This window comes from Myotis lucifugus, unplaced genomic scaffold, assembly GCF_000147115.1.
Source record: "Myotis lucifugus unplaced genomic scaffold, Myoluc2.0 scaffold_188, whole genome shotgun sequence".
Classification (NCBI taxonomy): Eukaryota; Metazoa; Chordata; class Mammalia; order Chiroptera; family Vespertilionidae; genus Myotis; species Myotis lucifugus.
Window position 1 is genome coordinate 1,716,976 of NW_005871236.1, and position 24,050 is coordinate 1,741,025.

The 24,050-nt window shown below is 39.6% G+C and overlaps 1 protein-coding gene and 1 non-coding gene across 3 annotated transcripts in view; both read right to left on the minus strand.

The window, feature by feature from the left end:
- Positions 1-6,007: 6,007 nt before the first annotated feature.
- LSAMP (limbic system-associated membrane protein) overlaps positions 6,008-24,050 on the minus strand; it is a 619,697-nt gene continuing 601,654 nt past the window's right edge. The window contains exons 8-9 of one of the 2 annotated variants that reach the window (XM_006096844.3): positions 11,869-11,901; positions 6,022-6,119 (exon numbers count right to left, since the gene is read on the minus strand). In XM_006096844.3, the coding sequence (XP_006096906.1) occupies positions 6,022-6,119; positions 11,869-11,901 (131 nt within the window). Of the gene's footprint in view, positions 6,120-11,868; positions 11,902-24,050 lie in introns of both variants that reach the window. The other variant, XM_006096845.3, reaches the window with a different exon arrangement.
- Positions 16,264-16,400, minus strand: LOC111827583. The gene has a single exon (XR_002831207.1). It is a non-coding gene; the product is annotated as a small nucleolar RNA SNORA41 (small nucleolar RNA).

A 24,050-nucleotide genomic window follows, 5' to 3' on the forward strand; every position in this document is an offset into this window, starting at 1 on the left:
AGATTTGGCTTTAGAAATGGAGCTGTTGGAATGATGGTTCTGAGAAGAGAAGATAGTCCACAGATCAAACTAGAGATGACAAAGAGCTGCTTGGAATGATTCGCTGGGCACAGCACTAACAAAAGCATCACATTCTTATTTAGAATCAGAGAGCTTAGAGTTGACAGAGGTTCTAGAGATGTCATGAAAATTCCTCACTTTCAGGAAGAGAAAACCAAGAGTCAGGAAGGTTAAATGACTTGCTTAGAATCACATAGCTTGTTTGTGGTCAGATCCAGGGCTAGAACCCAATTCTCCTGACTCCCAACCCAGTACACTTTCCACTTCACTTTAGAGTTGCCATGCATCTTGAGTCAAGGAGTGTATTTTAAGCATTTTACTCATTTGACCTAAATTTCTTTTTATAACAGTCCTTCCAGAAAACTCATGTGGTCCTTGAAGTCATCTCTCCTATGACTCTTTATGTATCAGTTGTTTAGAATTTAGAAAAAGTCTATATGTCTGTTAAACATATCAGACATTTCAAAAAACTCCAAGAGAATGTGTCTGAGAGAGATACGCCCAATTAAAATGATTTTGTCCTCATTTGCAATATTCAGAATAGATATGTAGAAATATAAGTCTACTGGATTAAGTAAAAGTAGTTATTTCCTAGCATGATTTAGCAAGATATTTCTCAAAGTTCTAACCTATTTCTTATATTCCACAATTTCTTAGGATTAAGATGACAAAGAAGCTTTCATTTGGATGGATGGAAAATGAAAACAGAGTAATATTTTCTGCATCAAGGCGTAGATGACTTCCTTGGAGCTCTTTCAATAAGATGTCTTAAATGGTAAGTAAGAAGTATCAAGAAAACATTTGGGAGTTGATGCATCAGATACATATGAGCTCTTAAAACTCCTTCCTCCCTATCTCATCATTTCCCTTGCTTTGGAGTCAGGTGAGAAAACTGTGGAAACGGGAGAAACTCCACTTTGGTCCTGAAGAAACAAAGAGGTGGCTTCCTGTGACATGAGCAGGATATGAATCCCTAACAGTTCCTGTGGGTCTGCTTCCTTTGATGGGGCAACCTTGAGTTTGGGCCATTAGTCATACTCCTTCCCATTCTGACTTGTGAAATGCTTTGGTTTTAATTTATTTTTCTTTTTCTTTTCTTTTCTAAGATTCATAGGTTTCACTGAACTTGAGCCCTGCCTGAAAACTGAAGTTTACATAGTTTTTATTATGTACATAAACTAGTGATTTACATTGATTTACACATGATTGGTGCCTAATTTATTAATCAGCACACAGTATGTAAATATGCTGAAAGGAAATCAAGATTTTAAAATAAGTTTTCCATAATATCCACAAACATTTGCACTGGTGTAATATCAAACCTAAACCTAATGTTAACACCAGCTTCCCGGCCAGGGGGAAAGTAACAGGCATTGCTGGGTGAAAAATTCTTTCTTGAATTTCAGTCGGCCACATTTGACAGCAGAGCTACATACAAATGAGAATGGTTTGCCTCTCTTTCACTAGTATGCACATAAATGTAAACTTCATTTTGCATTTTAGGGAGACATTTACAGATATTATGCCAACCATGGTGGAGAATTTACATCACTGGGGCAAAAGCAGTCTTTGGAGGAGAAATATTTTAAATACTTAAGAAAGAAGGAGGTTTTCTAAACTGATTTGCATTTCTTAATTTAGGCTCTTATCTCACTATTTTATGATATATTTAACATTTGTCCCAAAATAATAGTAGTTTTTATGGGTCAGGTAATTGCATTATACTTTTATTTCTATAAAAATGATAGTTATTAAGAACCTAGACTATATCTAAGCTAAAAGGTTATGAAGAGAAAAATAAGGCCATGGTTAATCCCATGGAACATGGTTCGTAAGCAAATTGCTTGGAAACAAAAAATAATAAATTGAAAAAAATGGGGCTCCATGTCTTTCTAAATGAATCATAGCTCTTTTTTTTAAACCAAATTCAGTACTTTTCTTCCTTTTAAGTTTAAACCATTGTTCTAGAGTCTTCTAATACACATACAATTGTAAATATAGCATTTGTAAAGATAAGGTTAAAAGCAATACATACACACATATATTATTTTTCCACAAATAATTCAAGGCCTGCAAAAAACAAAATAGAAATTCTGGGAGACAAGCCAATAGAAACAGTCAAACCACAACCAATCCGGGGATGGAAACTGTGACTCTGGAGTTGTTTATAAGCTAACAACTCAGTAGGTGATAACTCAGATACAATTTCATGCTGAGGAGTTTAGTTTTTGTGTGCAAAGGAGGTAAATCCATTTTTGGAGGAGAAACAGACTTTTGTTTCTGTCCTCCAAGAACATGAAAATCACGAGTACTTTTACAAGGTCTCTATGAATAGCCCCAGTTGTCTGAATATGTAGTTTTTAAAAATGCCCATGACAAGGGTGAAGTCTGTCTGACTTGGAAGAGAAGGCAAAGGTCAATGGGACGATTCTTTCCAACAGAAAACTCAATGACTTTCCCATCAGCCTCAGTTCTTTTAGGGTAGAGGGATATTATGTGGCAAAACAAGTAAGACAAAAACCTTTTGATGAACAATTGTCCAGAGGATGTATTTCTGCAGTTGTAAAACCTAGGATTAGTTCTCATTCTTCAAGAAGTGCCCTAGATCAAGGGTATTTCTGCTTTTTTAACAGGAAATCAAGTCTAAGGATTTTGTTTTATGAATGGTGAGGTGCATTTTGCATACAAAGAACATTAAATCTATTAGCCATTCAGATTAATTGATGCACTTCACTCCTCTCAGAGTACTGATACTAACAAGTTGGTTATTTTTAGTTTAGGGTTTAAGCTTTGATTACCAATGGACAAGATTCTTGAGGGGATTTATATAGCAATATGATAAGCTGATGAACTAAATTTCAAAAGTCCCATGTTCAAACTCAATTTCATGGTGACAGTCTGATGGCTCCTACCTGTTTTTTTCTGATTTTTCTCCAATCTGTATTCTGCATTCTTCACATTGCTTAGAGACATTCTCATACCTATGAGATTTCTGGGGTCACTGTTTGCTCTGAAACAGAAGCCAGGATGAATTTTTTAAATCCCCAGCTCTTGCCAGAAATATAGGCAAACACTACAATATCCAGTATATGTTTAATTATGTTTAATATATGGTTCATATTAAAACTCAGGAACAAATGGTGCCAACATGGCAAAGACATTCCTTTCAATGGAATATCTCCTTCCATAAAACCAAGACCTTGTCTTTATGATAGGGTGGGGACGAAAAGAAATCTAGGTGAATGATTAAAATCTGTGACATGCCACTGGGATCTGTTCCTGAAACTGACACTAAACTGAATTAAGTCCTGTTACTCTTTGCTTCTTATATATCTTTAAATTAGCATGTACTTCTCTGAAGCTTCCACTTAAGGATATGGCTGGCTCTTCATATATATGGGGAACATTTATGAAGGATGATAAACTTTCAATCCTGTACTAAGAAGACCAAACTGTAGAGAAACCTCTGATTGTCAGTAAGTTGATGCTGCATAGGAACATGGCAACCTCCCCTGTATTTTAATAGTTACCTGTCCTACAGCAGGATTTGCCACAAACACTCTCACAGATCCCTAAGCCCAATTTGTTCTTCAATTTCATGTCTAAACTGCAAAATCATAAAAGAAGGCTGGTGAAAAACTTCTAAAATAGAATAAAATCTCTCAGAAGAGATGAAAAATACTGCCTATCAAGGCAATTGTTATGTTCATAGACTTATCACAAAAAGCCTTCAATTAATAAAATCTATCAAGAGAAATTTTCCTTCCTCCCCCCCTCCCTTCCTCCCTCCCTTCCTTCTTCCCTTCCTTCTTTCCTCCTTTCCTTTCTTTCTCACTTCCTTTATTGATTTGCAGTTCTGAAGTTTCCTGTTTTATATCACATGGAAGCTATTTTTCAGGTTTCAAAACTTGGTGAGGTACCATGTCTGGCTCTGCTAAAATATTGTCAATTATGACCTCAATAATAATCCTCTGTCCTTTTATAAACTCAGTCACTTCCAATGTCTCCTATAGGGTTGGTTTCCTGACAAAGCTATCTACACACATAGAGCCAGCTCTCTGCAAGGCCTTTCCTAAGAAAATCCTTCTGATGTTGTGATGATGCCAAGCTTTGTGTTAATCATACAATTTCTGTGTAAATTATTACAAGCTTCCCGGCTCTTTTGGTTAAGACACTAACTCTCATTTCAGTGTTAATGACAAGATGATGCTTGTCTGATGATGTGGCCTTAAACAGCATATTCCCCACTGCATCTTTTTCAGGAGACTAGAAGCCAAAAGTGAGCAGGGAAATTGGAATATAATTTCATTCCTAGTGGCCTGGCCTGGGATAAAGATGGACTACTATGACCAATGTTGCTGCAGACACCAGCGGTGGAACAGGAGCGAGATAATGTGGGCAACCAAATAAAGTCTTAGCCTAGAAAACCAGGACAAAAGTCTGCAAAGGAGCACAGGAGTTGATTCCTTTTTGTCATGGTCAATGCATTGTATTGAGTTCTGTCAGCATCTCTACAATTCGAGTAAGGATCTGAGCCCCTGCTCACTTTTCCTGCTTCACTCACTCTCACATATCCTGTCTGAAATAGGAAACAATCTCTGCTCAGAGGAATCTATGGGCGAATGCAGTGTTATTTGAAAATTAGGGAGGGAGCAAAACAGGGTTGCTTAGGATCTCCACATGGCTCCTCCTCTTCCATTGGGAGTTAACACTGGGAGACCTTCCTGCATCTGGGGATTTACTCAGCACATGCTGCTCACCCTGCAGCAGAGCAGGACCCAGCCTGCAACAAGCCAGCAAACCTATGAATCCCTCAGACTCATGGAACAAGAGTGAAATCAGAAACCTTTTCTCCTAGCTCTCCTCATCCACATCACCGATTTTCTCTACTGTTTGCTCACCCCATCACTAGTAGGCACTTTCATTGACAGTGATACTCTGAGTGACTCCTGACTGGGTTCTGATGATTGGACTAGGAGAAAGATGAGGTTCTGCCCTTAGGAGGGGCATAGCATGGTGTGAACACACACCGATGTTGGGTGACAGCCGTGGATGGGGAAGGGCCCTGCTCCTGGCCTCCTTCCCCACCCTGCCCCCAGCAATGTGTCACAGCTGCGTCTCACAATTACAAATGCAGGACAGTATCTACAGCACGAAGTCTATGTACACATGGACCATTCCCTTGGCATGCTTGAGAGAGACACACACACGCACACACATGTACACCCACGTGAGAGCGAGAGACGCGAGCACGCACGCACAGCAGAGAAAATTAAAATGGCACTTCCTAGCGTTTGTGGCATGACTAGTGCTCAGGGTGGTGGGAGTGAAGAGAAGTGTGTGAGGGGTGGAGATAAAAAAGGGGGTATCTGGGATGAATGTGGGGAGATAGAACACACTGGAGTGGGAGGAGATGTTCTTAAAAGTTGGTGATAGTGGAGGCAGAAAGCCAGAGAAAGGCTCAACACAGGACTTCGCTTGGATACCACTGATAGTCTCAAATGGTTACAAGTCAGCTCAAATGAAAACAGAGGAAAAAGTTGATGGCAATATACACACAAAGGCAAGACCTTGTTTCTTTTCCCCTCACGATGAAAAAAGATGAAGGAAGGATCAAGTGTGTGGGGGAGTTAATATCCATCTGGTACTTCTTCACTTGTCCTAGTTTTACACCTGGATGTCCTTAGCATGATGGGTCTTCACACAGCATATATCTGCTTAGACATACACATAGCCTAATAGAACTTTTCCCGCCCTGAATCATACTCAAATGGTTATTGATGGACTTGAGAATTGTTTTAAATGTTGTATTGTCTTCTTCCTTTTTCTTCCCCCTTTATTTATAAACACACAAAGTTGTGAAATAAACAGTCTCCCCCCATCTCACTCTCTCTCTCTCTGTATCCTGTGTGACGCATATTTTGTGTGTTTTTTTAAAATTATTTTAAAATTTTTATTCTATTAACATTTGCTGAGAAGGCAGAGCAGAGATGCTGCCAGCAGCCACAGTGGTACGGCCAGACTGATGGATCCATTTATTCCTCTCGCCGACCCAGGTCCTGCAGAGCAAAGGAGAGAGGGAGAAAAAAGAGAATGGTTACATCTGGCCCACTCTGTGTTAGAGCTGACTGCTGCCCTGTCAGAGGTGAAGCAGGTCTGGTAGGCACCAGTGCCTCCAAGTCAGTGTGCTTATGTACAGCTCAACAAGGTCTCACATTCCTTCCTTAATCCTTCTTCTTGAACTATAAGTATCTTAGGAATTATCATTGGTTCAAACACCTCTAGATACAAAATGATCTCCTAAGAGAACATCCTAAACCAGCTGTCCCTGACGTGTCTGAGGTCGTGGCAGGCCCCTCCTCACCCAGCCTCCTCTTGCGTGCTCTGCTTGGCATGGCAGCCAAAGCCAGCACTCATTAAGATTCCAACCATTGGTGAGGGTCCTTCTGCAGCCAGACACGGGCTCCTCCAGCTGATTTATCACAGCATCTCCATCAATAAAACATGGAACCAATCTGTGACCCTCTTGTTTCTCATGGGGGAAGCAGTAATTATTTATTGGTTACAGGGAGGAGAGCTCTTTCCAAGTAATATTTATGACTAGTGACACTTGAGCTTCAAGGTAGAAAATAAGTCAACTCATTGTAGAATTTTAAGAGGCAGAAGGGGATCACCTGGTCCAAACTCTAACTTTGACAGTTTAAAAATCAAAAGTAAAGACAACAACAACAGAAAAACAACAAACAAACACGACTTAGGGAGGTTAAAGAGGCAGGTCCAAACCAGAAATAAGACTAAGCTTGAAGTTGCCCAGAATTCGACCTGGAGTGACAGTCTGTGTGACTGGTTTTCCCCAGGTGGACAGGATTGGGGTGTGTAAGTGTGGCTAGAGATCCAAGAGGGAGATTGGATTGGAAAGGAAAGTGGAGAAGCGATGTATGTGTTGACAGAATGAGGAGGATTGGGGCAGAAAATGTTGCTCTGAAGAGCTTGTCTCCTATGCTTTGCTTGTCCACTCTCTCCTTTTGTATGGTTCTTTTGTAAAGATCATTTTAAAAAGAAAATACCAGTATTTTTCACAACCAAGACTTTGGGATTGAAGACTGTATGTTTAGATGATGACATTCAAAAGAGAGATTGGTGTGACTATAATTATGGGTCACTTTGAAGTTTTGAGGGCACACATGCAGACGAATCTGTGTGAATGAGTGTATATGTGAGTGTGTGTTTAAACTTATGATGGTTCAAGTGCAATGAAGCATCTCTGGTATGTGAATGTTGTCAAAATTGTCAATAAACATACCAGATTAGAGGTAAATTTATAGGGAAAGTGTTGAAATCAAAAACATTCTCCAAATGTTTTTGATCTATAGATCATATATATATATATATATATATATATATATATATATATATATATATATATAGAGAGAGAGAGAGAGAGAGAGAGAGAGAGAGAGTAAATTATAACGGCAACAACAACCAAACAAAACCAGTAGACAATTAGGTAGCTCTTACTGCAAGGTACTGTTATAAATGCTTTACAAATACAAGCACACTACCATGCTGTGAAGCAGGTACTAAATGAGCCCAGTTTTACAGTGAGATAACAGGCAGAGAGAGATGAAACCTATTGCACAAGTTTACACAGCTAGTAAGCTGGGGTTTTCACCCAGGCAGCTGGCTCCAGTCTTTGCCTGTCACTACTACACAAGTTATCAAGTGAAGGGGTGTCGATGAGTCTCTTGGCCAACATTTGGCAAATGAAATTTGTCTTTGCTTAAAACAATAGCCAGAACAAACAAATCAACATGAAGACATCCATTATCTTTTTAAAAAAGTGATTTCAATAGAATATTTAGACTAGAATGGCATCTTCTAAGCATTAAAAATATTACTATAAAATATGAATATATACAAACTTTGAACAACAAAGTTATAGTATAAAATGAGCTTTATTATATGTAAAGATATGAAACTGCAGATTAAAATTTTAAATATTCAATCAATCAATCTTTTAATTTTCTGAGTGGCTATAGGATCATATTAATATAAAGGCACTTTAGCTACCTTGAGGTTCATACCTTTCATGAGGAGTTAAGGTTCAAGAAGATCATGTTTCCTGCATGATGCACCTGATTAGGAATCATGATTAAAATCCAAGTGTTCTGAGCCTTACTCACCCTCTACTTGTCTCCTCCCTACCTTTGGCCTTGTGGTATCTTTAAGCTTTCTTAACGGCAGCTCCCAAGGCTTCTGGCCTGATGGGCATTTTATCTCCTCTATATGCTATAGGTAGCATGAGCTCAGTGGCACATTTGTTTGAATTAGTGTGTCAGTGAAGCAGAGAAAGACTACACACAAACTTATGTCATTCCTGGTTAAACAGATTTGAGATAGGGATGCTGTGAAACAGAAGGTTCCCAGAAAGACTCTAATCCTGCCTATTTCCTTAACTTTATTTTTAGTGCTGGTATAGACTAGATTATCATAAGGCATCTTGGAGTTGAAGGTACCTGGGAAGTCTAAGAAGCCTAGTCTTACCATTTTTTTGAAGGGCAGTAAATGTTTGAGAAAGCAGAAATTCCATCATTGAAATATAGACATATATGAACCTAGATAAACATGTTTAATATAACATTTTGCTAATTATGTACATACATAGGTATTAGAGAAGAATATATGTTATATGCATATTCATATATATACATATGATATACACTGGTATTATTGGTGTTTTCATACATATAATTGAGAATAAACTATCACTTTCACATGATATTCTATGTTACATATATGGAATTCAAGTATATGACTATTAATAATCTTTAATTTTATCCTTAATAAAATTATAACATAGTTGAAGTGAATTTTGTAGATCTGTCAGTTATTATTTTTTAAGTGCTCTCATATAGCTATTTGATGTACTTATATGACTTGCTCTTTTCACAATTGGTTTTGAGAGTAAGTAAATAGGCTTGAAAAATGCAAAGGTAAATGGGAGACAGTTGGGGAATCATCACAAGGGGGCATGCAATTATAGATATGTATATATGACTGCGTAGGAGAGTACTTCAGTTAATGGCCATTTTGAGGAAAATAATCAGCTAAATCATTAATTATGTTTTAGTTCATAGTTATGAAATTTCTGCTTATTTGAGGAAATGCAAATGGTAAAACTTATTTCCCACACCAGATGGCCAGGCTTAGCAAGTATTTTCCCATACAGACAGATAGAATGAAAGCAAGAGTCTGCAAACATGAATTAGCCTTAAGAATAGATGGGCAAATAGAACCACAATTCAAAAATTGCTACACGCTTATCACATAACAGACAAATACCATATCTTGATCTTCAGTCACATTCTATACGTGTGTATGTATATGTGTATGCACATGCTTACATGTGTGGTATCTAGTAGATATTCAACAAATGGTAGCAGAATCATTATTGCTATTAACTATAGCTATCCGGATTACAGAAAGGCACAAAATACCCCTGAATCCAAGGGTTAGTTTGTGAATTGGGTCAAGGCTTTCAATGTTTGACCCAAAGGGGCAAAATTTAGCTGCAGGAAGATTGAAAGTCTTGAGTCAACTCACCAGGTCTAGGTTCTCAACCCCAGGACAGGATGATAAATGAGATTGTGTCAAGGTGAATGCTAGATTACACTTTGCCATCATAATGCTTAAAAAGGGAATGTGTGACTCAGGGCAAGAATGATACAGCATCCTGAAATTGAGGAATGTGAGTATTTTCTGGCAAAGTGTATATACTACAAACCTGATGCAGGATGCTGAGCCAATTGATCAGTCTTTCAGTAAAATCCCAAAGTAAGGACAGGTGATTTTTCAACACCTGCTTTAGAGAGCACACTCTTAGTGAAACTTTGTGATTCAAATTTGGACAAGATATTTCTGTTGATCTCCTGGATATCATTTCAAAGACTAGGGGCTAGATGTATTCAATATAATCATTAGTCACACCCTTAGTGATTGTTGGGCAAGCCTTTCATCCTGAGCCATCGAGGTCAATCATAATTTTATTCCTGTACATAGTTCAGCCATACAAGAAAAGAAGGAAGGCCAGACAAGTTTAAGTTTGAATTACTCCTTATAATTACTAAGGGCTGACTGAGTGACTTAAAATAAGATAAAAACTTAAACAACATAGTTAACACTTGTTAAGTGAGAGAAAAAAGTAATCTCCCAAATCTCTCTTAAATATTATCCAGATAGGCACGTAGAGGCCTGGGAAGCCATGTTTAATTAAGGGAGGCTTGAAAAGACTGACTTTGGCGCCATCTGCTGTCCATATTCAGCCAGTTCAGCTTCCTCTGGCTGAATAAATTGTGAGTAGAACAAGAGATACATTGATGTTTTCCTTGAGCCCTGTGTCTTAGAATTAAATTTGGGCTCCTCCTACATAATTCTTTATGCATTATCTCCCCTCTCTATAAAGTGAGTTTTGGGTAGGGTTTCACAATAAAGTTGGAATTATCACATCTTTTCCATCGAAACAGCATCAAATATTTTGCCATGTAAAATTCTGAAATTTTAGGCCAATACTTAGAATTCCTTTGGGTGACAGTTGGAATTTATCACAATGGTCTCTGGGGAAACACACACACACACACACACACACACACACACACACACACACACCCTGTGCCTTATTTTTATATCCACACCAAAGCCCTGAGGTATCCTGTGTTCCACTACTTAAGATTCAACTATAATTGATAATCATGGCATTGGGGAGACAAGGGCTGAAGAGGGCAGTAGCTTAGATCTTCTTGCCCCAAATGATATTGGTTCTATATATATATTTCTGGGTGCCTCCTCCCTGCTGCCTTCTGTGGGGACTAGCTAGAGCTGATATAAACAAAATGCTGGCCCTTTCCTGAATAAGCAACAACGTGTCCATAATCTCTGTGGTTCTTGGTCACCGGTGGGGTCTAAATCACACAAGAATCGTTTTCACTATTGATAATGATCTTGGTTGTCTCATCTCCTTTGAGGTTCAGAGAAGAAGACATCTTCATAAAAGACAATTACCAATCCAAGTGGGTGGCCACAAGGACTTAAGGAGGGTGGTATCTGGCCACAAAGATTCCTCTGTGGCTCTGGTCTGGAGATTTCTTTTGGACTTGTAAAGAGGTAATTGTTAATTGTTTGCATTTTAGGGTCTATTTATTGAAGCTTTAACCTGAGTGCATTGTTGTTGTAGGGAAAAGTATGTGAATGATGTGCCACATGGCTGATGGAAGTACATGGGCAGTTGGAGGGCAATTCCTAGGAGATCCCAGCAACCCTGGTGTACTTCAGCAGGGTGAGGGTAGATGAAGACCTGGGAGAACGCTGAGGCAGGAGGGAGTATTAATTCTCAAGTCCGTCGTTTTAGGAGACCCTACTCTATTTTCCTTAGAAATATATCCACTTGAATAGCCAACAAGTAACAGTAAAGTCAGTTCTATGTAACTGGGCAGTGAACATTTCCAAAAAGTACATACAGCTCTGCAAGAATCAACCATGGGCACTTAAGATGAGGAAAGTGGGAGGGGGATAAGTTGCTCAGTTCCAGACATTCAAAAGTGAATAACTAAAGCAATAGAGTAGACATGGGTAGTAGAGGCTTTTTGTGAAAGAGAAAGTTTACAATTTTGGAATAAATAGTGGCAAATATGTTATGGAAATTATTTTCACAAACAGTTGAGATGAAATAAACTCCAGTTTATAAGACCCTAACACACTGCTGTGAAGTTTTAATTTTAACATGTAGAAGGTAATTAGAAATAAGAACCATACCTTTTTGCTTGAAGTGCATGGTCGTGCCAATTTCTAAAAAAGAAACATTTAGCAAAACAAAAACAGGTAAAAATTTTTTACCAATTGAGAATAAGCACAAAAGTAGCCTGGTACTCTCCACTGAAAGGAATGAGAGGAAAGGTGGAAAAGCATTCTAGTAGAATCACATATTGATAGAGATGGAAAGAAAGGTATGTGGAAAGAGATGGTTGGTTGGAACAAATGTTGTGCATTTGGAGGTGGCAAAATCAATTTGTAACTACAGATACTTGATGTCACATGTTAGTATATGTGTAGACAAGTGCAAGCACTCTGAGTATGGCATGAAGATGAACTCTTGACTGCAATTTAGTGAAATGATAGAATGTGTCTGGATCCCAACACTGTCCTACCATTTTGCCCCTGGTTGGCTCCACTCTTTCTTTTCACCCAAAATGCTAAATGAGTTCCAACTTTAAAGCTTTTGTACCTGCTGGGTCATCTGCTTGAGATGTTCTTTCCCCAGATCTCTGGATGGCTCACTCGGTCACTTCATTCAGATTTCTGCTAAACTGTTTTAGTTACCAGTTCAGGAAGGACTTCTCCCATCACTTTATCAAAAACCGATACCCTGTTACTTTCTATTCTTTTACTCTGACTTATTAATATTAATAGCACTTAGCACTACTTGGCATCATGTTATACATTTACTTAGTTGTGTGTAGAGAGTTTATCTCCTCCCTTAGATACTTTAGAGGCAACAATAGCATCTATTATAATGAAAGTGTAATATGCTAATTAGACCAACGAGCCTAAAGGCCTTCTGGACATCATTCTGAACATCCTTCTGGATGAAGCCGCAGCAGCAGGGGCCAAGGCAGAGGGTGATCAGGCAGGCAAACAAGTGGTTGGGGCAATCAGGCAGGCAGGCAGAGTTGTTAGGGGTGATCAGGCAGGCAAGCAGAGTGGTTAGGGATGACCAGGCAGGCAGGTGAGCAGTTAGGGGCAATGAGGCAGGCAGGCAGAGGCGAATAGGGGCAATGAGGTGGGCAGGCAAGTGGTTAGGGGCAATCAGGCAGGCGAATGGTTAGGAGCCAGCAGTCCCGGATTGCAAGAGTGTGCAGGCTGGGATAAGGGACCCCCCACTGTGCATGAATTTTTTTTGTATATACACCCTAGAGGCCCGGTGCATGAAAATTCATGCACTGGAGGTGGTGGTCCCTCAGCCTGGACTGCCCCCTCTCACAGTCTGGGAGCCCTCAGGGTCAGGAGGCAACCTGGTGATCAGGGGAAGGCGATGCCCCCATCAGACCTCTGCTGCTGCCATTGCCAGCAGCACAAGCCTGGGGGCAGGCCCGGCCTTTCCATGTGCCTGCTGCCCCAATGGGGCTGAGGGAACTGGGGGCTGCCGTCTTTGAGGGTGTGGCAGTCAATTAGCATATTCCCTCCTTATTGGCTGTGGGTGCCGCCATCTTTGTGACGGTGTGAGGGTCAATTAGCATATTCCCTCTTTATTAGATATAATTGTGTCAACCATTGTATCCATAGTGCCTAAATTAGAGCCTGGCATGCAGTAGGTATTCAATACATATTTGTTGAATGTATAAATAAATCCCAGAATTGTTGAAGCTAAAATAGGTCAAATACTTGTATTTCCTTTTAAGTTGTCTTACCAACTAAACCACAATACTTTGAGATCTGTAGACGCCAATATGAAAACTTTCCATAGGATACCACTCTGAATCTGAGGACCAACTGAATGGTTGGTCAAATACAGAAACCCAAACCAAGGCTGCAGAATATGATTTTTTTTCTTCTTTAAGACCAGGGCATCGCCTTGTGTCCCTGAATAATATACTTTCTCTAAGGAAGTACATTGACTGGATTCTGAAGACAAAGAGAGCATTTGAATTGGACATCTAGTGGACTCATTGTCCTGTTTGAAACTTCTAGGATAAACACCCAAATTCTTAGCAGGGCTCCTGTGCCTCTTCCCCCTCTCCTCTCCAGCCTCATCATTGTTCATCTTCTCTGCAATCCAGACCAGGAGCCTGCCTTAATTTCTCTGTCCTAGGGCCAATGGCCCAATAATATTTCTACTAGAAATTTCACTCATCCTTCAGAATTCAGGTATAACTTCCAGAGGGAAGGTAGTCTCCTTGGTAAAATAAACTCCCTATATTTCTGCTCTCCTTCGTAACACTCATCTCAGTTTTAATTTCAAGTACATGTGTCGGAAGTTCTGATTAACGCTCGTCTTCAATACGGGACTGTGGGTGCTGTGGAAGCAGGGGCTGGGTCTGATATGTTCCCTGTTGGAGCACAGCCAGTGCAGGAAGGCACTCCGAATGCTCACTGGGTTACAAGAGTAGATCTGAAATCACTGAAATCTGAGAAAAATAAATATGCCAAGCACCCTCCTAACAGAGTATCTGACACTGTTAAAACAACAGAGAACCTGAGTAGCTGAAGTCTTTATTCTCTGACTGAGCACAAATGGGTCAGGTCCTCAGAAGGAGGTGTGCAGAGTTTCTGAGGTTCAGTGCCATTGATGAATCCTCTCCCTCATGGATTTTTCGTTTGTTTATACAAAGAAAGTCACATGGCTATAAGAAGAGCACAATTGTCCTAGTGTCTGAAGTCTTGAAAATGTTTGGCTGTAATTCAGCATTAGCAAAACTAGTATCAGCCAGACTATTCATAAGAGCAAGCTGTGACTACACACGGGGACAGTTCCCCTAAACTGGTCAGATGTGGGGTGGATGTGGAGGCCCAGTGTGAATGCCCCATTGTATCACCGTTCCTGTTGGACCTCCAGATGCTCTTCTGAAGATGCTCGATCATCAGCACCTGCCCTTAGTCCTCAAAGAGCTAGTCCATTACCTGCAGAAGTATTGGAAGTCTTCTGCATGAATGCCCATACAGAGGATGGAGGGAGAATTCTGTTCCTTTCTGAGAAGAAGCCTGTAACTGATGTCACTCTCACCACAGACATGGAGCGAGGTTCCATCAAGATACGAAACACCGATCTCCACCTTTTGACCTCACTGATCATTTTCCCGCTGATGTTTCAATTGTATATTAAACACACCACCACTTGTTGTTGTTTATTTCCACAATACCAGCTCTGACAACATTTCCTGAAATCCACATATTGCCTTAAAAATTGTTGAAAAGGCACTATAGAAAATATGCTCATCATAATATGTGGCCCAGAGAGGCGAATCAGTTACCCAATGCCACAGCCTGAGGCAGAGTTGAAACTATAATTCAAAGTTTCCAGTTCTCCAGCCAGGATGCTGTCCATTATTCCTCAATACATCCTGGTATTTTTCTGAAATTAAGGCTATATGTATAGTCCTAACAACTCTAGGGTTATGACTGGCACATTGAAATGATTCAGAATTGACTGGGAAGAGTTTGGCTCTTATGCAAAGCACAACTTCCCTTCTTTCTTGGGGTAAGCCTTTTAGTTTATTGTTCCTTAGAATTTGTAAGAACCTCTCAAGGTCACAGAGTGGTGCTCTTCACCCAAAGAAGCCTAATTCCTGACGGTAGCATCTTTATGTAAAGAACACTTGGTTTCCCCTGGTCCACATGGAATAATTGCAAGCAATTGTTCAGAAACCTGGGCTGATAGGAAGACCAATGGCTTTGCTTAAGCTAGAAAAAAAATTACTTAACCTCTCTTTGCCTCAGTATTATCATCTGTAAAATACGTTTAATCAACATGCTCCTTATAAATTTGTTTTATCAATTATATAAATTATCATATTATACTCAGAATGCTGCCAGACACACAGTAAGTGCTCAATAAATGAGAGTTGTCAGATTTGTGGTAAAATACCTTCTACAGAGAAATATCAGTGAAAGTTTGGTGGAAAAAGAGAATTTTAAAAAAATTGAAAAATCTACTGCAACAGTATAGATGAACAAAACATTGAGAGAAGCTAACACACTGAAGTGATAGGGAAGCAGACTGGTCAGGCAGCATTTTGTCTAGAAATGTGAGGGGGTTAACCAGTCACTGGCACAGGCTTGGGTGCGAGTCTCTGTGGCCTAAACAGATCCCTTAATTGATCTCTAATCAATTAAAAAGAGCTCATTAAAAGAAGGATTTAAAAGTATTGTAAAATTACACTATATAAAGAAAATACTATAAAATCATACAAAATATGCATTTGCTTGAAAATCTTTAATAAGAAAATTAGCTTACCACTTAAATTTTAGGAAGTCCTCCTTATTGCAATGAATGAACTGGTTTGTGAAATTCTACTGATATTAATCTTTGGGATTCCATTTGTCTTTAGGAAAAGAGGGTGGAGTGCTTATTTGGTACTATTCTTTTCTATTTATCATATTCTGTTGGAATAGAACATTATTCTTTTGAGGAGCAAAATCCTGATTTTTTTTTCCTTCTGTTTGTCACACATATGCCCACTTTCTGTTTTGCTAAGAAAGAGGTGTTTAATCATGTAACAATTTTTTCCTCACAGAGGAATGCCTTAACTGCCTCCATAAGAACAGCTAGCTGCACACCAGTAGCTGTGGAACTGATTTCTTTTTTGTGTCTGGCTCTTTGAAAATCTGGTTGTGTGCTGCCATCTTGTGTTAATACTAAGACATAGTCCTAGCTACTGTCTAAAAGAATCTCCCATGTCCACCAGGTGGCAGTCGTTGGAAAAATAAAAGCAACATTTCTTTTTTTCAGTCAGGGCAGGACCAAAATGTTACTTTCCAAAAGAAAGTCTTTCCTATTCTTATAGACAAGAAAAAAATTTCTTTTGATCCTTAACAACTAAAAATTATTATTCTTTTTCTAGTGCAAAGTTCTTGAGAAAAACAGCCTTGCCAGGGATATTATTTCTGTAGGCATTCCCTGGACATACTCATTAGACCATACCTAAAACATATGATATGTATGCCTTTCAGGAAAACATCTCTCTACATATCTATCTTGCGTTAGGAAACACATTTAACAAGTAAGTGTGGCAGTGCAGGTCCAAATAATAAAATAAAAAGATAAATCTGCTGTAGCTATACAATGGATAAAACTTTGGGGGAGTCTAGTACAGAGAAAGTTCTAGAATTCTCTGGAATTAGCATGTGCCTAGATATTACCTTGTGATGAGAGGGTACAAGGAGGCAATTGGGAAAGAATCAACACGAGAAAAGGGAAGTGCCTTCACAAATTTATTTATGCTAACTTTTTTTTGACTTTTGATTTTTGGAGAGTCTACATCCATCCATGTTAGACAAACTTGAAGCATTAAAAAGTGCTGATTTAGCCTTTCTCTTGGGCACAGATGATGTCTTCCGGTTCACTACTGTAGCCTCAGCTCAGTATTTCTCTAGCACAGAGTAAGTGTCCAATAGATTTGCTGAATAAATATCCAGAGTGCATGAATGAATAATGAATCAATCAATTAAAGCCCCAAATGCTGCCCTAGCTGATTCTAGGCAGGGGAAGATTCTATTCTCCTTTTGGAACCACCATGCCTTAATCCTAAGGTTCAGCTATTTGAAGAGCCATATGGGGCTAGGAGGCCCTTTCATCAGTCTCCAAATCCTGGCAGGTAGAACATTTTCTGGAGGGTTGAGCTTTATTTAAGAATATTCTCATGGCTAACTGAATTCTAAACCTTAGAAAATAAAAATCCAAGCTTATTTTTTGTTCAGAGGCTAGAAGATTTATTCCTTCCCTTCCCTCCAATACTTCTCTCTCTCTTCTCTCTCTCTCTCTCTCTCTCTCCCTCTCTCAATGAAAGTGAGTATTGTGAAGATAAGAGATGCTTCCTTAGTAACTCTAGAGTTTATAGTTTGATAACTCCCTTTTTACCTGAGAAAATTTTCATATCCATGTTTATGAACAATTTTGGCATTTGCCTGCATTGCGTTCTATCTGGGAGAGGAGATGAGGGCACAACAATCCCATAAAAAGAATAACTGATTTTTCAGTGCTTTGACTCTTGATAGCTTCCTTCCAGTCCTCTGCTTATATGCATTCAATCCTGCCCACATGTAGGATATTCAGAGTGTGGGGGTTCTTATTGTTTGCATAGTTTTTCTAATTCCAGGGTGTATACTTGAACATAAACAGATTTTTTTTTTACCTCCCACAGCCATTTGAACAAGGAAATATTCTCCCTTCTGCTGTGTATGGCACAACTCTTTCTAGAAGGCCAGTCTCCTAAATAGGCTTTCAAAATAACATATTAGAGAACTAAAATAATTAATGGCACTTTTTTTTTCTGGGCAAAAATTAGCAAGAGTGCTTGTTCAGGGGAGAGGGAAGGTCCACATTCAATAGGGATTGTATACTCCAGTTGCCTGGAAAGAGTGAGAGAGGGGTGGGGTTAAAATCATGAAATTCAATCAAAGAAACAAAGGAGAAGATGCCATTGCTGCTGCTTCCTCCCTCACCACTGTCGAGGACCTGAAGAGTAACATTTGTGAAGATCCTCCACGGAATTTTTAGTTTTTGTGCTCTGACTCATTTTTTTTTTTTGCCAATGTTTGGAAAAAAAAACACCTTTATTATTATAGTGGTTAAAATGGGGACACTTTTAAAAAATATATTTTATTGATTTTTTTACAGAGAGGAAGGGAGAGGGATAGAGAGTTAGAAACATCGATGAGAGAGAAACATCAATCAGCTGCCTCCTGAACACGCCCCACTGGGGATGTGCCCGCAACCAAGGTACATGCCCTTGACTGGAATTGAACCTGGGACCTTTTGGTCCGCAGGCCAATGCCCTATCCACTGAGCAAAACCAGCTAGGGTGGGGACATTTTTATTAATTCAGTTTTCAAAGCCACACTTTGCAAGTTATTAATTTCTTTCTCAAAGGTTTCTCCACTATACTCAGAGACTTTAGGGATTAGCAGTTTTTATTTACTTGTATTATTATTATTATTTTTTATTTTTATTTTTTATTATTATTTTTTTAAATATATTTTATTGATTTTTTACAGAGAGGAAGGGAGAGAGATAGAGAGTTAGAAACATCGATGAGAGAGAAACATCGATCAGCTGCCTCCTGCACATCTCCCACTGGGGATGTGCCCGCAACCCAGGTACATGCCCTTGACCGGAATCGAACCTGGGACCTTTTGGTTCACAGGCCGATGCTCTATCCACTGAGCCAAACCGGTTTCGGCTTATTTTTATTTTGACATAGAAAAGGATATGCCTGTGATTTCTGTTTAGATTGTCAGTTTTTTATTTTCTCCTATGCAGTATATTCATGTTGTATAAACCCTAATGCCTAATATTTCTAGAGTCATGTGCTCTAAGAATCACAGTAATCAGTCTAGGTCTAGCTCAGGGAGAAAAAGCCAAAATAAAGAAATGGGTCTAAACCTCAAAATTAAGGTTATTCCTGCGTGTGTGTGTTCATTGATGGACCATTGTCCTAACTACTAAGAGAATTTATCAATTTGGTTTGGAAAATGAAGAAGCCTTAGCATGTCATCAATGTTGAGAAATGAAGTTGGCCTCCCTTAGCTAGATTTGGGTCAAAATCTAGTTACACTTTACTTTCAAATACTTATACGGGCTTTCTGTATTACAGTTGGCTTCAGATGTTTGATGCTATTTTAGGGTGTGTCAGGGACATAAATGATTGACCAGGATATTGGTCACCTTGGACATATAATGATAACTCCTTGTTGAATGAATGAATGAATAAATTCAAACCAAAACTAATGCTGACATAATTTCTCCTTATATAATGTAAGTAAAATATTTGAGACTCACTCCTTCTTCTCATTATTAGTGGGCTAACTCTCTATCAACCAAATGTCCTATACTGAAGAGAATTAGAAAAAAATTAAGTAAAAAGTCATTTCATTAAAAAAAGACAAATTTACAAAAGGAAAAATGTTAATACATCAATTCAGAGAGAGCATGCAGGAGCTCCCACACCTGAAAGGGGGATTCTAACTGTAAATCCTGCAGGTGACACAAGGCAAATCTAAAGAAATCTCCTGAAAAAATAAGTCAGGATTGATTTAGGACCTGGAATTGCTGAGAGTGTGCCTGTCACTGAGGGGAGAGCCCTGGCCCAGGCAGGAGAGCGGCTGCTGCGCCAGCCTCAGCCATGACCTTGAGCAAGTCACAGAAACATGCCCGGCCTGAGAGAGGGCAGAGAATAGAGGACAGTTTAGGTGTTTTCACTTGAATGTTTTATAGTACACGGGCAGCTCCCACATTCAGACAAAGCATTTGTTTATATCACATCAATGGTGTTATCTCTGAGGAAGGAGCTTATGTATGATCTTTATTTTATTCTTTATAGTTTCATAAATTTTCAAGCTCTTCCATAATGGAAATGCATAACACTTATTATCAGAATAGAAAACTATTTATAAAGACAAATCAAGGCATTAAAAATACCCTCGCCCTGACCGGTCCGGCTCAGTGGATAGAGCGTCGGCCTGCGGACTGAAGGGTCCCGGGTTCGATTCCAGTCAAGGGCATGTACCTTGGTTGCAGGCACATCCCCAGTGGGAGGTGTGTAGGAGGCAGCTGATCAATGTTTCTCTCTCATTGATGTTTCTAACTCTCTATCCCTCTCCCTTCCTCTCTGTAAAAAATCAATAAAATATATTTTTAAAAAATACCCTCTATGTCTGGGGGAAGTTAATAATCAGTTTCTGATTATTTGGCTTTGGCTGGACATTACAAGAAGACTGAGTTTCTCCCCACCACCCCTGCCGAACCCCCCGCCCCAACTTTTTAGTTGGCTGGTATCATATAGTAAAACCAAAGAGAAGCTATGGTAGGTGAGGTCTAATTTTTGTAACAAACATAGTCCTAACACCGTGAAATAGGATGCAATAAAAAATGTATCATATGGGTTTATGAGGTCCTTCTACCTGTAGGCTTAATGCAAGTGCTCTGTAGAGAAAGTAGAGGTGCATGGTTTGACTTTAATAGCCTGGGCTTTGCTCAGTGGCAAGATGCACTGTCCCAGAACGTACAGTCTCACCAACATAAAAAGAGGGCTTCACCAAGTCTCTTACCCAAGTCAGCTTTCTCAGATCCTGCAGGCTTCTCAGTTAGCTTTAGAGGTTTAATTTTTAATAATCAATGAATTAGAATGTTAGAGAATGCTTGAGGCTAAGTTTAATAAAGTGGTTTCCCTGTGCCATTTCACCTAAAATCTGTGTAAGGTTAGATAAACTCCAGAAGTCAACTCATTTGAATCAAGTGTCAGGTAAGATATTAGGGTCAGATATGTAGTTTCTGTCTTAAAGAAACAAGTTTTGCCCTCGTGCCCAGAATATACCCATTACATCTGTGGGTACTATCCTGGCCTTCTACCCCTTGTTGGAACTGACGACCAGTCATCTCCAAATTCAATGAGATTAAGGATTACCTCCCAGCCCCAAGTCTTCTCAGTTGTTGCTGCAATGTAGATTATGTTTTCCGCGTTTAAAAACATACATTTTACAGCCTTTCATGACTTCATTCATTTTACTCGCTAACAAGGATTAAAGGCATAGGTTTGGGTAGGTCTCTAGAGATGTTCAACCTTCCTGGTTTTCTTCTTTTTTCTATGTCTCTGAGGAAGGAGCTTATATGTGATCTTCAAATTGGTTTTAAAATACATTTTAGATTTACATTACAAGGGATTCAAGACTATCTTTAGTCCATTTAAAGTGTATTTTTATTTTGTATATTTCAAAATAAAAGAACATTCAAGTACCACGAAACGAGGTAACTGGCCTATGGAATTTGAATGCAGAGATAACAAGTGAATTTATGAGATTTCCTGGGGGTTTTAAGGCTCATGGAAATAAGAAGACAAGGGATTAAAAATGGTGGGATGCGCCTAGTTACCCTCGGACCTGCATACGTGGCACTAACCACCATAGTGCAGACTGGGTAAAGGCGGGTCTGCTGTAGACCCCCATCGAGCGCCAGGGGGCCTCAGTGGTTTATCTCTGACTCCAAACATAATGTTACAGCCAGGTTCCGGGGCAGCTCCTGGGAAACACTGAAGGCTCCTTACAACTGGGTCATCCCCATAAAATAAAATAAAAACCTACCAATCAGCCTCCATATTGAAAGGCTGGAAGTTCTCTCTAGAGATTCTGCCAGATCGTGGGCTCTCAGTATCCAGAAAACTTACCCTGGATAGTGCCCCCTGCTAGACAGTGTGAGCATTGGTACATGTCTGTACAGGTGGTCTTTCTTGTCCTAAGAGTAACAGAGGGTGGAAATGCCGATGCCCTTTAACTCCTTTGGTTTGCCTTTTTTCTTTTTTCTTTTTTAAACAGGCCAGATACATGAAGAGAAGTAATAAATCCTTAGGGCAAAAAGTATGTTTTGTTTTTCAGATTCCTAAAATTAATTAGACTTAATATTGTTCGTCTCCCTTTGGATTTTAGACCTTTGTATGCACTAGAATGTTCGGCTCCTCTTTCCCTTCTCTTCTTCTACCTTTTAAATTTCACTTTCACTTGCAAGCCTTCTGACCCATCTAGGCTCTCTAAGGTGTCCCTGTTCTGTGCGCTCCAAACACCACACAGGTGTTGTAAACTTAGCCAAGGATTTTGTGATTGCTTAGTTCACCACCTGCTGCCCACCTGTAAGTTCTATTAGCACAGAGGCTGTGTCTGGCTCATTTGCCACGGTCCTCCAAGACCCAGCTTTGCCATAGAAAGTACTAGGATAGTTTTGTGTTTTGGTGGTTTTGTTTGTTTGCTTGTTTGTTTGTTTTTAAGTGAATGAATGGTGTAATAAAAATATTGTCATTATCAAATAAACTTAACCTGTGTCAGAAACTAGTTTTTCACTGCCCATCAAGAATGAAGGCTCGTTCTTGTGTTCCTAATGATTAGATGCCATAAGGAAAAGAAAATGTAAACTCTAAAAGAAACTCTACAAAGCAAAAGCAAGTGGAGAGTACACCTAAATGCAGAAAAGAAGTCCTGCTATTAATTGAATGACTTAGAGCAGAAGGGTTGATCCTCTAGGGCAGTGGTCAGCAAACTGCGGCTCGCGAGCCACATGCGGCTCTTTGGCCCCTTGAGTGTGGCTCTTCCACAAAATACCATGTGTGGGCGTGCACGTATAGTGCGATTGAAACTTCGTGACCCATGCGCAGAAGTCCATTTTCGGAAAGGAGATAGACGAAACAAGTATACAAGACGAGTGTGGATGGGAGAGTTGAAAGGAGTAGACCTCAGCGAACGTACCTCAATCAGATTGAGGACGTTTTTAGCAAAGGCCAGCTTAGGAGTACCCTAATTAAGTTAATAACAATGTACTTATCTATATAGTTTAAGTTTAAAAAATTTGGCTCTCAAAAGAAATTTCAATCGTTGTACTGTTGATATTTGGCTCTGTTGACTAATGAGTTTGCCGACCACTGCTCTAGGGAAGACCAGCCTCCAAGATTATTCCGTCTTTTTCATCTCTGCAGCACTGAGCAGCTTCAGATGATGAACTTACCTGAGTTCTGGAACTCCAGAGCAAGTCTCTCAAGTTACCCTCTAACTTGCTATTCAACAAAGAGAAGTGCAAGCAACTGCTTGGTTTCTTTTGTTTAAGCTGTTTCTGTCCCCCAAACATCCCCTGCTTCCCAAGTTATACAAAACCCATATGCATACTTTCCGACACAGAACATGGCTGGGAATGCTTGGTGCTGTGTGGACCAAAGAGGATGGGATGGCACACAGAATGGACACGCGGCCAAGGCACAGTTACCTCCTACTGCTGTTTTTTTTAAAGTTCATTTTGTTTTGTTTTTATTGATTTTAGAGAGGAAGGGAAAAGGATAGAGAGAAACATCAATGATGAGAGAGAATCATTGATTGATTGCCTCTTGCACGCCCCACACTGGGGATCGAGCCTGCAACATGGGCATGTGCTCTTGGCCAGAATCAAACCTGGGACCTTTTAGTCCTCAGGCTGGCGTTCTATCCACTGAGCCAAACCAGCTAGCGCTGCTTTTTTTTTTTTTAAACCACAAGATGCTGTGGTTGCCCCCAAACAATGTCCTCTTAGGCTGGTGAAAAAGTCATATTGAAATGGCAAGGTTTAGAAGGTGAGTGGTTAAGTGAGAATCTCTGCTATGAGGAATAGGACAGATAGACAGGATGGACAGCTATGATTTACAGTAAAGATACCCTGTTAGTGGTGTTAAAATATACACATGTGTTACAGAGAAGGGGTAAGTGCTTTCTTTGAC